At 44.8% G+C, this 17,456-nt stretch overlaps 1 protein-coding gene and 1 long non-coding RNA gene across 12 annotated transcripts in view; one reads left to right on the forward strand and one right to left on the reverse strand.

Moving 5' to 3' along the window:
• The window catches only part of LOC148380022 (uncharacterized), a 199,698-nt gene that overhangs the window by 40,031 nt on the left and 142,211 nt on the right, over nucleotides 1-17,456 (reverse strand). The window lies entirely within an intron of this gene.
• irx1b (iroquois homeobox 1b) lies at nucleotides 8,415-11,605 on the forward strand. The gene is made up of 5 exons (XM_088365341.1): nucleotides 8,415-8,952; nucleotides 9,397-9,639; nucleotides 9,865-10,597; nucleotides 10,663-10,723; nucleotides 11,186-11,605. Exons 1-5 carry the CDS (start codon nucleotides 8,716-8,718, stop codon nucleotides 11,232-11,234), a joined length of 1,323 nt encoding a protein of 440 aa, XP_088221467.1. The 5' UTR covers nucleotides 8,415-8,715; the 3' UTR covers nucleotides 11,235-11,605.

Consider the following 17,456-nt stretch of genomic DNA (forward strand, 5'->3'; position numbering starts at 1 on the left):
AAATGTGTGTGTCCATTACCAATCATCTCCAAATAATTGTCTTTTTTTTTTTTTTTTGCATGCACCTGCCTGTCAAATACTTCAGGCATGCTACTTTGGAGTGCATCAGAGTGCATGATGTGATTTGCATAGAGGAGACAAAGTGAATGATGTCAGTAGGCATCACAATTGTATCCGGTAAATATCATGGCGGAAAGGCGGCAGGCTAATCATCAGCTAGCAGGCGTCCATCAGCACCTGGAACGTAATCTATCCCGGAAGGAGCCGGAGACTTCAAAAGGGGGCTCGACTGTGGCAGGTCTGATAGGTTTATTTACATATTTGAATTCAAATTGGACACTTTGTGGCTTTATTCTTCTGCCAATCATCTTATCAGCCAGGAATGCGATAATGCTATTAAAAATGGCCGACTTGTTTACACAGAACTAATAAATGTAATTATATTTCTCAAAATTAAGTTTTGGCAGAATTTTTTTTTAAGAGACGTGCAGCAGGATAATAAAAAAAGGAAAATGGGAAATAAATGGCGTTTAAAAAAATCAGTGTTCCAACATGGCTGATCAATGATGATCCCTTGGCTTGGCAAAATGCAACGTGTTGGCCCACAGACTGTGATACTCTCCAAATATGTCTTTCTCATTCACATCATTGCTTTCTGTCCCTCTCTCGCTCTCTTCCTCCCTCTTCTGCCTGAATATCTCTCTCCCACACTCCCCTCCCTCCCTCCCGCTCTTTTTCTTTCTCCTCTCAAGCGTGGAATCATTTAATTATTGCCTATAGCTGTTTTGGCAAGCTATTGAATGCCCACCTCTCAAAGACTGGAGGAAACAATTTACCCCGGGATATCACATACACACACAAACACACACACATGCAGACGTGCACACACACACAACTTCAAGGAGTGGATTTATTACAGCAGAAGCGGTTCAGAGAAATCCATCACCAATTCCAGACTGAGAAAATAGTTCAGGGAGAAAAATAAGATATTAAGAAAAGCAAGAAATCTTTTGGGTGGAACTGAGAACCTGGAATAGTTTTGCATATATTGAGAATGCTTTTTTTTTTTTTTTTTTTCTCCAGACAGATAAGGCTTATGCTGTGTGCAAGAAAAAAAGCAGGGGGGGGGGCACTGAGAGAGGGGGGTGTTAAAGTAATGATTACATGTCATAAAACATTTAACTCCCCATTATCAGAACAGTAGGAAGTGATTTATTTAGTGCCATGGGTGGGTCTATTGTGATTATTCAGCTACTATTACCTCAGCATTTTTTTTTTTTACAAATATAGAAGATATGCATTTTTGAAGGTATAGCCACTCACGACACCTAAAGTTTAAAATTGTTACAAGTTGCACAAAACAGGACACATTGAAAGGATTGGAGAGGAGGAGAATAATGCGCCACAATAGGCACCTATTGAGAGGAAATCAATGAACCACCTACATTGACGGCATTGTTATTGCACGAGGGCGTCTGGAAGGGGAGGGGCACCCTTTAAGATGACGTCCGCGGAGTACTGAAAAGCGAGGACGCGGCAGAAAAGGTGGATGAAAGCGAAAGGCAAGGCCGACAGTGACGACGGGCTGTAAATTTTCAACAGTTCATTACGGGCTGATCAGAGAGCGGGCCGGTCCAGACAAAGGGCCTCAGTGTTGTTAGCCAGCTCCATCAGTGTTACACCGGGGTCAGCGCTTTAACTCACAGCCAATGAATAACCGGGCTTTCAACTCGGACAATGGCGGCTTTCCCCGGCCTCAGTTCGGTCTTGGCTATTGTCGACGACTCCGAGCGGGGAAGTTACCAATCTGTATGAGCGGCCGGGAGTTAAAAGCTGGATGTTATTTAGGTTGTCTGCGGCTGAGTGTCTGCGACCCCAGAGAGGTCAAGAATACTCCATCATCACCATGTCATTAAAAATTCAAGTGTGTGTGGGTTCGCTTACAGGTAGCGCAAAAATCCCGACGGCAACAATCCGCGTGAACCCCACGTGTCGGTCCGGCGCGCACGTGCTGCATTTCAATGGATTTTCAAGCCAATTACGTGAAGCTTCTCGTTTAATTCAAACCGGAGCCTCTTCATTAAAGTGCAGGTGGAGACGCGTGCGCGTGCATGTTTTTAAGCAGTAAATAATGAGGGGGGAATTTACATGCATACAAACCATTCAGACCTGTCGCAATGTGAAAAATGTCGTTGGAAAGACAAAGAAAAAAATTCCGACGTGATCAGTCATCATAATATGCGCATGTTAATTGGTACATTTATGGTAAATCAATATTATAAACAACTCTTATTATGATAAATAAACTCATCATTAGTCACTGAGCTACAAAGGCATTTTTATGAAGCTTCCCATTTTGAAATTATATTCCACACATGTACCTAATAAAATGAAATAAAAATTGTGATGTCAGTCAGTAAGCATTCATGACTGGTCAATGCCTTGCTGCTATTTAAAATTTTAATTATCCGTATTGTGTACACTGTGTTTTGCAAAAAAAAGTGTGGAGAGCTTTATTTGCGGCAAATCCATAAACATTCATTTACATTCCTAACTGTCACTCACACACACACACACACACGCACACACTCAGTCATCATCAGTTGACACCCCGAGTTGCTCAGGTTTCAATACTCAGGCTGGAAAAAAAAAAAAAACTCCCTGTCTTTCGCTCACTGTGACAGTAGGTGTTGCATACTAATGCACGTGTGTGTGTGTGTGTGTGTGTGTGTGTGTGTGTCTCAGGGGGTTGAAACGAGGAAGTCCTCTCCCATTACTTAGTGCCCACCAGCTGGGCAGGGGCAAGGGCTACAGCAGCTAGACAGATGGTACCGTCACCCCCTGCTCACACACAAAGTAAAACACACACATGCACACACACACACAACTACATCAACACAATGGTGTAACAGTGAGGAGTGAGGAGGAAGTCATTAGCTCGGAAAACCGCAAGATTCCTTATTGAACGAGGGGGAGGAAGAGGAGAGAAGGAGGTAGAAAGATAAAGAGTCTGTGAAGAGGGGGGTTGGTTTTTTTTTTTTTTTTTATCCGAAATTCAGTTCTGCTGAGGCAATCTGTCATGGTTGAAATAATTGCTGTGGTCTTGTGTGAATGAAGTGATCTGTCATCGTCCGCCGCATTAAGGCCTTCACAACTGCCCTGGCGTCAGAAAGCTGAAAGTGAGACGCACGCCACTGTGACGTCTTGATATTTCAGAAGGGGGAGGGGCGGGGATACATGGCTGCCTCCTCCATGATTTATAATCAAACTTTCAATGTGTTTTATCAGTAAGAGTAGAGCGCCGGGGCTCGGGTCTGGTTAGGTCAACACAACCCGGTTGTCAATTGTAACGCGTTTGGCTCGGCCCGATGCGCCGTGTTGAATGAGAAAACAAAAAAGGGGAGGGACGGTGTAATTGCACTTAAACTGCTGCTCCTGGACTAATATTTGTGCAAGTGGTGAAAAGAGACTTGTGGGCCGTTATTGGACTGGCCAACTATTCGGCGACGGGCACACTTTGCACTTATCTGCCGTGTGTTTAGTGTATTAAAATAACGGTTTGACCCTATATATAGGACACACCAAACTTGGATCACATGACCACACTCACCGCCTCCTGCATCACACACACAGACGGTCAAATAGACATACAGTCTGTCATATTTGCGTGCGGTAAACAAGCTGTTCAAGCCGGCAAGCTGAGTAAACCCGAGACAACAGTGTGCTTAATGAAGTGGGCCGCCACCCAGCACAACATCTCATCATCGCACGGGCTCAAACGAAAAAATGCTCAAGCGCTAATTGGCTGAGCCGCCGCGCGGAATGCACGCTAACGTTAGCATCGGTTTTTGACCACCTATGTCACATTTAATAAATTTATTCCTACACACGATTCATTTATAATTATGAAGTTAAACAATGGCTCATTTTTTGTAGGTCAAGTTGAAGGTCAGACCAACCTCGACGCAGGGCGGAGATGTGTCGAGCGAACGTGGGGTTTAGAAGGAAGTTGACAGAGCTTAAGCGTGCGGAGCACACACCCAAATGGCTCGTGGTCAAAGTCTCAAAAGTTACTTTGGAAAAACCCCAGCGCACCACACCGCTCACTTCAGTTTCACGGGTATGTTTGTTTTACTGTACTTTGGGGTTATTGGAGAAGCAAATATTTCTGAGTAAGATAGCCATGACTGAGGGCGGATTTCAATTACTAGCAATACTTTTTATATTGATGGAGCTAATATTTGGGAGAAAAGGTCAAATGTGGAACAAAAAATAGGGCAGTTTTATTAAAAGCCAGATCTACTTCATTCTAATGAGTTTTTCTAATGAATATTCAAACGTGTCCGATTAAATTCCAGCTCGACAATGCAGTTTGTGTTTTCTGGCATTAAAAGGATTTGTTGGACAGCACTCGCCGGCTCAGAACAATAGAAAAGTGAGAATTATGACAACTTTCATTTCCCCAAATATTAACGTGCTCTGAGTACAGTACACATTTGAGCCCGTGTGTATAATATTATTCCGACCGGCGTGGATTAGATAAAATCCAAAATAAATTCAAAACGTGTGCACTGGAGTCTTGTTGAACGCTGTGTAATCATTCCACCCTTCAAAAGAATGGGCCAAATAAATCATTAAAAGTCCAAAATGAATATAACATCCAAGCCATCCGATTTCCTTCTTAATACGTACTCAAAACATCACAAAGCTCATATGACATGTTGCAATAAAACTCGGAGTTCACTTATATAAACCTGGATTGGTGTCAGCTGGATAAAAAGACAGGCCACGCCTCTTCGCCGCTTCTTCTAGTACAGGCACTTAGTCGCCGTTGCAGACAGTGGGCCGTTGGGATCCAATTGATCTGAACTTTGACCCCTCCTTCTCATGACAGGGGTGGCTAGAGGTCAAGCCTGTAAGGGATACCCCTCTTTATCTGTCCTCTAGAACAGGAGCTCAAAGCTCAACTGGGGCACCCAGCCAGAAGCGGCGGTTCCCCGGGGTCCCCCCCCTCCCCCTCCCACATCACATTCATATGGTCAATATGAGCCTTGGTGCTCCGTGGCCCGTGATGCTTTGACCTACGCTAAGTATCTTTGATTTTCCCAGGGGAAGTTTTTTTTTTTTTCCTCGGAGAAATAAACAGAGTACAAAGAGTGGTTATTCCAAATTTGGCAGCCGACACCTTTTCCCTTCTAATTCGTCCATCTTGGTCATCTGAGCCACTTCTCCAACTCATCCTTCGCTCAGTCAAGGACTTGGCTGGGTAATGCTTCCGCCTCTTTGAGGTGGTCATTGATGTCGGCACGACCGCGTTAAGCTCACTGCTCCTGCTATAAGGGCTACTTTTCATCACACACACACATGCCGCCACACACACACACTCCTCACCTCCCACGCCTCCCTTTTATGTCACGCTATTGTTTTTAACGGCATTATAACGGTATCATTCCGCACCCGCTGAGATCAACAAAGACACCAAACGCCAAATCCAATGTGTGTGTGTGCGCACGTTCTCTTTAAAGCCATGCTAATGGCGCCTAAGAAGCATTAAAGTGACCCCTACTGTAACAAAAGAGTTAATAATCCGTTTAGAAAACAATCAGATTGCTATCCATGAGAAAAGCCCCCCTGCTAAGTCTTTCTGTAAAGGAGGAGGGAATTCACCTTTTTTTTTTTTTAGTCAGCAATCTTGTTGAACATCACTTGTTTTCATCACGCTCTCAATGGAGAATGATGGAACAGTATTTAACGGCGGCTCTTTACACGCACTCAGCAAAAAAAAAAAAGCTGTTGGCGTTTCACAAGCTGGGCCGATTCGACGTGACCCCTGCCGGAGGTCAGGGTCTGTTTTCTGGCCCATGCACTGTAAATGAGTCCCACTGGGCTTCTAAAGGAGCTATTAACAAACAAACGCTGGCACGCCCATTAATTGCTAATGATAGGCTCTTTGTCGAGAGTTTCCCCTCCGGGTCAAAATGTTCAGTCAGCGGGATCCATCTCCAGGTCACATTGCAACTTGTATAATCGCTTGTGTGAAAATAATAGCCATTAGTAATCACGTGTCCGGTGCCGTGCGTTCTCATGCTGTGATGATTAAAAAAAAAACAAAAGTGCGGGATCAATGTGAGGGAATCTAAAAGAGCGAGTCGCTACCTGAGGCGGTCCGGCTTATCTGTTACGTTTGGCGGTGATTCATCTGATTTAGCGTCAACTTGGTGCTTATCTGTGCTCTCAAGTGGGCAAACAAAGATTTATTTTTTTTAAATTAATCTGTTAGCCTCGGAAAAGACCAAGTTTGTAAACTTTATATTCAATAAATGGATCAGATGTGGGATTGAGGAATAACTTTGCTATCAATCTGAGTTTGATGCCACATTCACTTTATTTTTAAAATAAATGCTAAAAATTTAAATGCTAAAAATTAAACTGAGAAAATATTTTGGTTTAATTGTCCCAGATTAATTTGCATTTAATTGTCTTCAATTATAATGGTCCAATTTCAGCACGACAAATCAAATGCTTTTGATTCATAATTTCTACCACCTTGAGAATATTGCACAGATGAAGTTCTCATCTAAAATACTTGATGCCATTTTTATTTACCTCACTGAAAATGACCCAGGAGGAAACGAGCAGCGCGAGTGGATCTCGCCACTTCATTTGAACGTGTCCGAATGTAAGTTATTCCTTTGTCTGCGTGCAGCTAATAGCGGGGAATGGCTTTCAAATGGAGTCAAACTGCCTCCAGAGATCCCTCAATCCACCATCGCCATAAAGAGAGGTCTGAGGCCAGTCTAAATATTTGGTAGTCTTAGCAGGTTCATGTTAAAAGACGCACAAATGCACTGCGCACACACACACACACGACACACACACTGTGAATGCACAAGCAGGCCTCGGCTGTGAAGTTGAATGGCATAGCTCAAAGCCTTCCTCCCCCTCTCCCCCCTTTTCTCTCTCTAAACCGCCAAAACCATTCTCCCCCCTTTCTCCAGCTCAGAGGAATTCATTAACTGCCTCTCCACAGAGACACTATGGAAATCAGGCAAGCTACAAAGGCGGAGAGAGAAAGAGCGAGTCGGAGAGAGAGAGAGAGAGGGGAGAAGAGGGTGGGAGGCGAGGGTGTGTGTTGAATGGGGTTATATTATCCTATTAGATGGTGGATATGTCTCGTTTCCCTCCCTGTCATGAAAAAACAACATCAATTTTGAGTGAGAAACAAGACTGAGGGAGAAAGCGAGAGAGCGAGATAGAGAGAGAGAGGAAGGGGAATGCAGAGAGTGTTTAACGTTGCTCTTTTATCGGGCTGAAATGGAGAGTCCCCTGGCTCCATTTACCTTGGCAATGAGGAAAGGGCCACTCTCTCTATGAATGCCATTTAAAATGCCATGGAGATTAAGCATCCTCTTTATATTTCTCTCTCGCTCTGTCGCTCTCTCTCTCTCACACACACACACACATTTGGATGCATGCATGATATGCATTTAGGGAAAACACCTTTGAGCTGCACAAGTGCCCTATGGCGCTACGAGTGGACCATCACTTAGCTCGAGTGGGCTTTAAGCACAGTAATGAAATCATTAGACCTCCCGCCTCCCTCCCTCCCTCCCTCTCATCTTTCTCTCACTCTTAGCTCATCGGGGGGGCTCCAGGATGATGATGAATCTGTATTTATGGGGATGGAGTAATTACACGGTTAACCTCGGAGGGAAACCAGGAGGGTCACAGGCCAGCGAGCAGGGCGCCGGGTGCTCTACCTCATTAGCACCATCGAGTTTTTCGCTATTTCCATGTAGGAACCTCAACGATTTAAACTCGTATCTCAAAGCAGTGTTATCAATCACGGCGCATCTCGTCTCAAAACAAAAGCCCCTTCTTCTCAGGCAACATCTGTCATTTTCCACTCCTGAGCGCCAGACTATCTTATCCTTTCAATCTCCATCAATCCCACCCATCCGTGGTAACCACCTTCTGAAAATATGCTCCAGTGACTTCCGTTGATAATCACGGACATTCCTCTTGGACCTGGCCGGCCATATCAATGACCTACCGGTCCATCTGCCCGCCAGAGAACCGACATAGTGTCCAAATTGAGCCAAGATCTGTCACACGTAAAAATGCGCGCGTAAAGGTGCCAATTGTTTTTTTTTTTTTTTCACTCATGCAAATGCATCCACGCTTATTTTAATTGGCGTATTTAACGGATACATTTGATGAGCGCCAGCAATGCATGTGACAATTACACGTGGTGCATTTCTCTTACCACTAAGGCAGCACACACTTCACAGGGTCCTCCTCTCTATGACCATATTGTTAAAAAAAAAAAAAAAAAAAAAAGAGCGCACACGCAAGTGCGCACGGGCGCGCACAAGCGCGCACACACGCACAAGCCACCCACGACCTGGGCTAACCAATGCACTAATCGCCTGCCCTGGGCATAGGAGGAGCTTGGAGCTTAAGTAGGCTGCCAATCAGTCAGTCAGCTCCACATCCAGAAAGCTCCTGCGGCCAAACGCGCGCAGCACTCCGCACTCGACGTGCCAAAGCCGGGCTTTGACTCGGACTGTTAGAAGCGCGCAAGTGGAAGCGTGACACTTTCCAAAAAAAGGGGGACTCTGGTGATTTAGATTTTTATTTTGAGCTTCTTCCATTATCTGAGATTTTTCCACCTTTCCCTCCCACTGCCGACTTTTGGGGGAGATTTTACTGGACATGGCTTTCCCTCAACTGGGGTACCCCCAGTTCCTTAACGCCGCCCATGAAGTGTACGCGGGTGAACGACCGGCTTCTAGTCGGGAAGGAAGCAGCGAGAGCGGCGTGAGCTCATCTGCAACAGCCGCTGCTGTCGGCTCCATGCTGGGGATGTACGGGAGTCCATGGGCGGCCCCCAACTACAGTGCCTTTCTGCCATATAGCGGAGCACCAGACCTCGCCCTCATCTCTCAAATGGTAAGACTTGTTGCGTAACATGACTGACATGGTCAATTTGCCTTAACATATGGCAATTAATTTACCGTAATGGTGGACAGTGCAAGATTAAAAACGAATTACATGAGCAAATTGTTTAGTGGTTAAATGCAAGATTATCATTGCAACAATTGAATTAAAAATGTACTTGATTTTAAAGCAATGTAATATATAAGTATAATTTTGCATGTTTTGACATGATGAGAAAAAAATAAATCCTTACACACACACGCAAAACCGATTTGTCTATTATAAAAATGCATTATTGCATTGACAAAAAAAATCAAAGCTGCAACAGTGCAATTAAAATAATCTCAACAATATCCTAACATTTTTTTTTTTGTTGCTAAAATCTAAAATTATCCTCACACTGCATTTTCCCAACTTGAATATTTCCCTCTAACAACTTGTCACTTCCAATTTCAGGGCTCCCAGTACGAGTTAAAGGACAGCCCGGGTTCCCATCCAGGCTCTCTACCTGTGCACGCCGCTCAAGGTTTCTACCCGTATGGACAGTATCCTTACGGAGACCCGTCGAGGGCCAAGACCGCCACACGAGAGACCACCAGCACCTTGAAGGCCTGGCTGCAGGAGCACCAGAAAAACCCTTACCCCACCAAAGGGGAGAAGATCATGCTTGCCATCATTACGAGGATGACGCTCACACAGGTAGGAGAAACTATGCGTTATTAAATAAATATTTATAATGAAAAAAAAAATAGAAAGGGGAAAATGAGCTCTTAGTGAATGTGCCACATACACAACGCCAAACACTTAATTTTAACAGATGCATTTTTTTAAACGGAGCAGGCCAAGTTCCACTTTAGGACAAATAAATTTCACAAATTATAAAACGCTCAAATTGATCTAATAAGACGCATTTCTGTGATGCAGGTGTCCACGTGGTTTGCAAACGCACGCAGGCGTCTAAAAAAGGAGAACAAGGTGACGTGGGGCCGCAGCGCCGAAGACCGCGACGGACGCATCTTCAGCAGCGACAACGAGGACGAGCAAGGCAAGAACGGCAGCGACGACGACGAAGACGAGGAGATCGATTTGGAAACGGTCGACATTGAAAGACCGGAGGAGCCGCGCGCCGCAGCGGAGCAGGGCTGCAGGAAGGGGGAGAAGGAGGCGGACGTGGCTGGCAGAGAGGCCGCAACGGAGCCACGGAACTCGGAGAGCAACAGGACGCTTTCCGTGGACGCGGCTGTGGTCAAACTGGTGGATCACTCCCCCAGCAGACAGGAGTGCCACAGACCACCGCAAAGCAAACCCAAAATCTGGTCCCTGGCTGAGACCGCCACGGCACCGGACAACTCGCACAAAGCCTCCCACGCGCACCACCCGGCTTTAGCGCATGCCGGACACCCGGCGCTTCTCCCGGGCCATGGGATATACACTTGCCAAATCGGCAAACTCCACAACTGGGCCAACGCGGCTTTTATCAACGCCAACTCGCTATTAAACATGAGGTCGCTGCTCGGAGGAGCGCAGGCCGGACAACTGCCTCTGCGCGGCCCTGCGCTCCCCGCGCGTCATGACGCGCGACCCGGACACGGAACTTCGGGGACAGAAGACGACAGTGACGGAGACTCGTCTGGAAGCTTTAGTCCAAAAAGAGATGGTACGACGACGGGATATTATTCCAACATTAATTTGTAAAATCATACACATTTTGTTGTTTTACAGATGATGACAGCGACCACAGGTCGGATTCCCTTAAGTCTCCATTCCAGCTCATCACTGACAGGTAAATGACCTGGATTTAAACCATATTATGACGCTATCAAGCTCGATTTCTTGCCACATGTCTTGTGCTAAATGAACCCTCGAGCAGGGGGGGTAAACACTGTTACACCTGACTGGCCATGGAGGCTGAGCTGTGAGCACATAAATCATGTGATTGAGAGGCCACTTTAACGCCTCGTCAGGCAGCAGGCTGCTGATGCGTCCTGCGGGGGCCTCGGAGTTATCTCCAAGCCGGGTCATTTAAATAATCTGCAGCCTCCCCTGAGTGAATGCAGTCAATGCATGTCAAAGAAAGCGCTGAGAGAAGGAATGGAGCAGAGGCTTTGAACAACAGCCTTTTTAATTTACTGCAATTTGGAAGGGAAAAAAAATAAATGCATAAAACTTTTAGAATTATCTTTCATTGAATTTTTGTCTATTTTCAATTAATTAATTTTTACATTTCTTTTTTTTCCCACAACAGACCTCACCATGGCAGAGGAGCACAGCGAGCTTTAACATCAACATTATGAAAATACTAACCAACGACAAAAAAATAATTTTATTTAACTGAGAACTATTTCACAAAGATATTTTTGACGGGACGACCTGTTAAGAGTGTTACCGTTTAGCCTATACTTGTTAAAGAGATGTTTTCATGTCAACAATTTGCTTGTACCTCTCATTTCTGTATGTTCTTTTACTCTCTTACTGTCTCTTTTGAAAATTGTAAATATAGGATATGGATTGGTCTTTAAAGAATCTATTTTTCGGAAACTAAATAAATGTCATTATAGTCATTTATTATTGAAAAAAAAAATGGCTTGGGTCTAATTTGAAGTGGGGGACTAAGCGGAGTGTGTGTGTTATCAAAGTGTGGTACAAAATTAGCCAAAGAATTTTTATAAAATATTTTCATAGTGGTTTTGCAAGTTTGCATCATTTATTCTTATTTATCCAACAAGAGTAATTTAGATACCCCGGATAATAAATGACAATGTCAACTTGACATATTTTGTTATTTAGTTAGCTTCACTTTTCTAACAAAGTGAACTTACACTAAAATTCACAACCACTTGGAAGTTCCAGCAAACACTACAGAAATTGAAATCCAAGCTTTCCAGCCAGCCCCTATTTTTTTTTTTTAAAGCTTTAATGTTGGATTACGCCCCTCTTGGTGGCATCACTGCAATACCTCTGAAATATGGATCAGAAAGCGGGAAAGGCCAGCGGCCAGTGGGGAGGCAAAACAACTCCTGGGGTGGCAAAGGCCTGGTGGGTTGTGTGTCACTCCAACTCATCTTTTGACGTTCAAGGGCCTCCCAATAGCGGGGGTGGAGAGGAAGATAGAAGAAGGTAGGGGGTCTTAGAGCTGTCGAGCATAAAAGCTGGATGCATGCGTGGCTCATGATTGGGGGAACCTGCATGTATTTAAATGGCAGATAAGACTAAACAAACAAATAAAAAAAAGCCATATATAATACTGTGCTCATATCAGTAATTAGAATGAGTTGCATGAAGATGTGACTCGCTGCTGCCCCCTCACTCTGACACGTCATACCACAATTAAACTCCAAAGTTTTCAATTAACTGTGATGTAAATCCAATTTTACTGATCGCCATAATACCAAAAAGGAAGACATCACCAGTCAGCGATCAAACGAACAAGAACGGAATATGCATTTTATCTCCTGAAAATGCTCCGATTGCACCTTTCTATCCATCTTTGGATAAATGTATCAAATAATCCAGGAAGAAACTTGTGCCAAGAACACTTCATGCTGTCTTGAAATATTTTTCTACGCTTGCCAGCAACTAATTTCATCGCTTTATAGTCGATCAAACATATATGAATAATATATTTTTATCCAGAGTAAAAATGTGATCTATAAAACTGCCTTTAAATTAAATTATTATTTATGTAGTAAGAGCCTCGAGGTAATTATGCATTTAATTGTTTTTATTTAGACAATAATAAGACCAAATCTGATTTTAAAGAGGTTGACATTTCTGTTGGTTTTACAGATCTAATCGGTCCACGCACAATGAGCGATCGGATCAGAACACGAGTGGCAATAAACAGCACACCCTAGCTGTGGCGAGCAACAGCGAGAGCTGTCATTGATGTGAGAACAACATGGAAGGGAGCCAGGCACTTGAGGCCATTTTGCCTTCCTCTGCCAAATCAGACAGACTGCCATCGGCACCGCTGAGGAGAATATTAGCCGCTCTCAGTCTCTTTTTTTTTTTTTCCCCGGCGCTTCATACCAGCCAGATCGAGCGACTGTCCTTCCAAGAACTCAAACAATATGTTATTCTTTCAAACTTGGATATCAGTGAGCGCTTGCACGATGGCGCTGAAAATGACATCAAACGAGTCTTTCATCGCTGGACGCCGCATGTCCAAAAACAAGTTGTGCTATGAAAGGAGGCACAGTTTAAAAAAAATGAGCAGATCCAATATTTGATAAGCATTTCCTGGCTGGAGCTGCTAGAAACTTCCTCAAGTTCACACGACATGGCAGTTGTTTGTCATCCAACCTGCGCGGAAACTTTTCAGAAGCGGTGCATGCTGGGAAGAACTAGAATTGAGAAAAGGCCACTGGGATTCGAGCGTTCTCTGCGGAGTTTTTCGGGGGGTTGCTCGAGCCCCTCAAACTCTCAGTGTGAATCAAGTCTTCATTGGCGCTTTAGTATTCGTATATGGGCTCTTTGGTGAATTCTAATCCCTATTAAAGAGGCAGATTATAGAAGGGATTTGTCTTTGATTCTCCTGTCCCACTGCTCTTTTCTGTCAGCGGCTCCCTCTCGGTTTGTATCTTTCCCTCGTTTCCTTTCTCTCGCCGCTGATGGGATGGTCACGGACAGAACAATGATGGCCTCCGTGCGCGAGGGCCCCCGTCGTTGCCTGAATAGATTTGTTAAAGGACCCCAGTGGATGAGAGAGCTCCGGGCCTCGTGGACTAGCCCTCGTGCGCCCTTTTCGGAGGCGCCCGGCATGGGAGCGAGCTCCCGGCCGTGAAGCGCCGGCACCTTTCCTCTCTTCTCCGCCGAGGAGATAATCGGGCTTATGTAAAGACGACGTGCTCTTTTGACAGTCATCAGATCATCTGTGATCCAATCAAGCCCAAATCCGCCATTGTTGGCCCCCTCAAAGTCTCTCAAATCCGCTTGTGCAGAAGAGAGGCGCTGCCTTCTTTATCCTGCCAATCACTCCTGACATTCCTGCCACAGTTGCCATGGCCTGAGGTCAGAGGTCGTGAAAACAGAGAGCATGAGCTGATTCCGGGAGAATGGCACGGGGCTAAAAGGAGGGACTCTCGCCGCAATGGGCTCATTGCTCATCCAACCCAGGGGGTAAATGTAGACAAGTTAGGGATGTATAGCCCCCGCCGAGAGGGCCAGCACGGGCAGGGGTGGAGAATGACTGCAGGATGAGGAACGGAGGGAAAACTGGAGTTGGGAAGAGGGGGGGGGTCCTGTTTGATTGCCAAATAGGTTATACAAAGGTTGACCTTCAGGGGCCAGGAGAAGAAAAGTCCAAGACAATGTCAAAAGGTTCAGGAGAAGAGATAATAAACAGAAGTTCATATAGAGCAAGTTTCCAAAACAAAACTGCACACTGCCAAAAAAAATAAAAATAATCGAGCTGCAATGAATCCCAATATGTCATTACGGGATAAACGGGGGCATTGGGTTAAATCTGTCCTCTTTCTGTATTCATGTGTATACATAAGTGAGCAAATGTTTAGCCTCGACGAGATATCATAGGGAATTTGCGCCTTTCACTCTTCCTCCGTAGGGATTAGCGGAATTAAGCGTTTAGCACAAAAGTATCACAACTCATGAGTAATTCAACACGTTCCACAATGCAGCAAGTTTACAGGCTGAGCTTTTTTTTTGTTAGCTCGCAGCTGCGAGTACCTCAATGGCGAATATTCAGGCGAAATACACACGGCAAATAGTATGAAAGGGAGGGAGTGATAAATCCTTTTTTTGTGGAGGTCTAGCCATTCAAGACCATAATCTGAGGCCAGAAGCAGGTTGGGAGAAGGGGAGGGCTTGTGCGGTAGTTTTTCGGACCGTTGGCTCCTTTCAGACAGGCGGGAGGGAACAATATTCATCTACAACATTTATACATGAAGCAAAATACCTTTGGATTTTTTTTTTTCTATACTTAAAGACAGTAATGTCCTGTGTGAATTTTTTACTTTTAAAAACAAACAAATTCTGGCATCTGGCTGAAAACTACAAAGCCCTCTCAGAAAAAAAAAAATCTGTGAAACTCAATTTCGGGTGCTTCCTAATCTTATCGGTAACTAAATAACACAAAAAATCACAACGTAATTACACATAAAAGGCGCATAGTGTTACTTTCTCTCCCCTCTCAGTTACAGACATGCGCATCGACACAAAAAAAAATGTGTGTGTGTGTGTGGGTGTCTAAGATAGACAGGGGTTAATATACTCCATTAAGCTCTATTAGCCTAAATGACTGGGGCAGATGAATGAGCGACTCGCATGTGTGTGTTTGTGTGTGTGTTTCATGCACACGCAGAGGAATACGGGACAACCTGCCAACTGTTTATCTGCGAGGCCCACACCCACACACAGAAGGAGGGTGGGCGGCGGGAAGCAGAGATCCGGTTTCCCACTGTCACAGATGCTTACCCGCCTCTCCATTACTGATGTGATTGGAGTGGACACAGAAAACTAGCCATCTTGTTCCCACCGGGCCAATCTGAGGTAATGATTGCCCCAGTTGGTCTCGCGGGAGAACGCCGACTCGGCACTTAATCGACTGCGATCACATTCAACCTCGTCGGTCGCTTGGGTTCGAGAGCGGATTAATACTTTGCCGGGTTTGATGGCACGTGATCAGACTCGGATGTGACACTCGCTGGTGGAAAGTGGGGAATGTGACAAACTGGAGAAAAGAGGAATAGTCAAGAGCACCGCTGGTGGGCTCCGGACCTGGGAGGTCCTTCTCGAAATCTGCAACCACGTCATCCGTGCATGGAGACAAGTGGAGGCGCTGTTTGGTGCTCGGGTTGTCACAAAAGTAAACGTGACCTTTTCACCCTCACGGTCAATAAGAACTGCAAGTTGAGCCTGCTCCTGCCTGAGGCGAACACACACAATGTTGTATTACCGCAAACTGCCACAAGGTGGCACTTGAGTTCTAAGTACAACTACTCATCCAAAGCAGAACCACTTTTATAACTCTCACCACAAGTGAGCGCCACACAGTCCAAAATCATTTTTTCATGTCCAGTGATAATCCTCAAGTATTTTAAAAAAAATCTCTAAAATCACTTCACGGGTTCTTTAAACTCTGCAAAAAATATTTGACTTGCTGCAAGTAAGAAACTGCAAAACATCACACAACCATTAAATGTGACATTTAAACTCAAGCAAACAGTTTGGGATCATTTTGACCTTCAAAACGAGCTCATCGGCGGATCATCGGAAGATTCAAGGTGGATTTAAGTGTTTGTTAATGGTCTGTATCGGTCCCTGTGGGCCGAAGCTTGGAGGGCTGAATAATGTATGCCCGCTGCAGAAGTAATGAAGTGGAAGTGATGGGAGGAATACGAGTGTCCTCCCAGGGCTCAACGCAAACTGTACGCACACTTAAGAGCTGCCTGTAGCCTAAACCTCCCTTCTCTGCCTCTGTCTGTCTCACTTCTCGTCTTTCTCACACATACACGCCGCACAGCGGCTAAGAGGGTTAGCTTGTCTCTGTTCCCATTTGCTACATCATTGATGAGAAAAGCCGGGGCATTTATAGTATCCCGCTCAAGAGTTCAGTAGATGCGTCGCTTCCATAAGGATGCTATCGGATGAGAATTGCAGGAAGATATCTGAGGTGGTCTTGTTTTTGTGGACCACATCAAGTTAGATTTGCTGTTTGACACAGAGTTGGTGATATAAAATTACATTATGGAGGACAAGAACCTCCACAGTAAAGTCAATGTTGGGGTCTTCTAAGGCCGGAAAAAACAGCGATGGCGGCGACATGAAAGAATGTGAACTCATAAATCGTCACGGATTCTGAGAAGCAAGCTGTTTTGCATCCAGGCATTGAATTCTAGGGAATTGTTTGCTGTTGGCGGCTCCCATGAAATGCTTAAAATGTGTCTCGTGCCAGTTGAGCTTCTGGCACTCGACAATTCTCAGTTTGTTCGGACTAACACGTGCGACTGCTGGTTTAGTTATGAAGCACCGACGCCATTTTTTTATTTGAGCTAGGACAATTGAAAAGCTGTTACATCTTGCAATGGTGATCAAAATGTTTGACAGCGAGAATCCGACAAGTGTGGCTGAGAGCTTCTAGGGAAAGAAAACTCAACCACAAATTGTCTAACTCCCCCCAAACACAGAAACATCATGTGGTCGGTCAAGTGACAAAGCCCCCCGAGCCGATTCCGTCTTATTTGAAGAAACAAAAAAAAAAAGTGTGACTTTGTAGCAGAGACACAAAGTCTACTATATAGATGACATCGGGAAAGCGTGATTTATGAAGAAATATAAAATTGCTCTAAGGCTCAAAAAGCATCTGCATGTTAAACAATGATTAAAATTGCATCAAGCTCAGACTTTCAGCTGGAAAATATTCAAATGCGCCACATTGTGATTGAAGGAACTTGCGATTGGAGTTGTTTGGACCTCTCCGGCAAACAACACGCCGCCGCTGCCGCTCTCCTCACGCATTAACACGCTTCTATCATTAAACCCATTGTCCCACCTCCTGC

The sequence above is a fragment of the Syngnathus floridae genome, chromosome 21 (assembly GCF_059516105.1).
Source record: "Syngnathus floridae isolate MCC-2025c chromosome 21, RoL_Sflo_1.0, whole genome shotgun sequence".
NCBI lineage: Eukaryota > Metazoa > Chordata > Actinopteri > Syngnathiformes > Syngnathidae > Syngnathus > Syngnathus floridae.

What these genes read in the sequence shown, in the direction of transcription:
- irx1b (XM_088365341.1), top strand. Translation starts at nt 8,716, where the DNA reads ATGGCTTTCCCTCAACTGGGGTACCCCCAGTTCCTTAACGCCGCCCAT. An exon ending in CGAGGATGACGCTCACACAG is followed by an intron (nt 9,640 to 9,864) that starts GTAGGAGAAACT and finishes TCTGTGATGCAG; the next exon opens with GTGTCCACGTGGTTTGCAAA. An exon ending in CTTTAGTCCAAAAAGAGATG is followed by an intron (nt 10,598 to 10,662) that starts GTACGACGACGG and finishes GTTGTTTTACAG; the next exon opens with ATGATGACAGCGACCACAGG.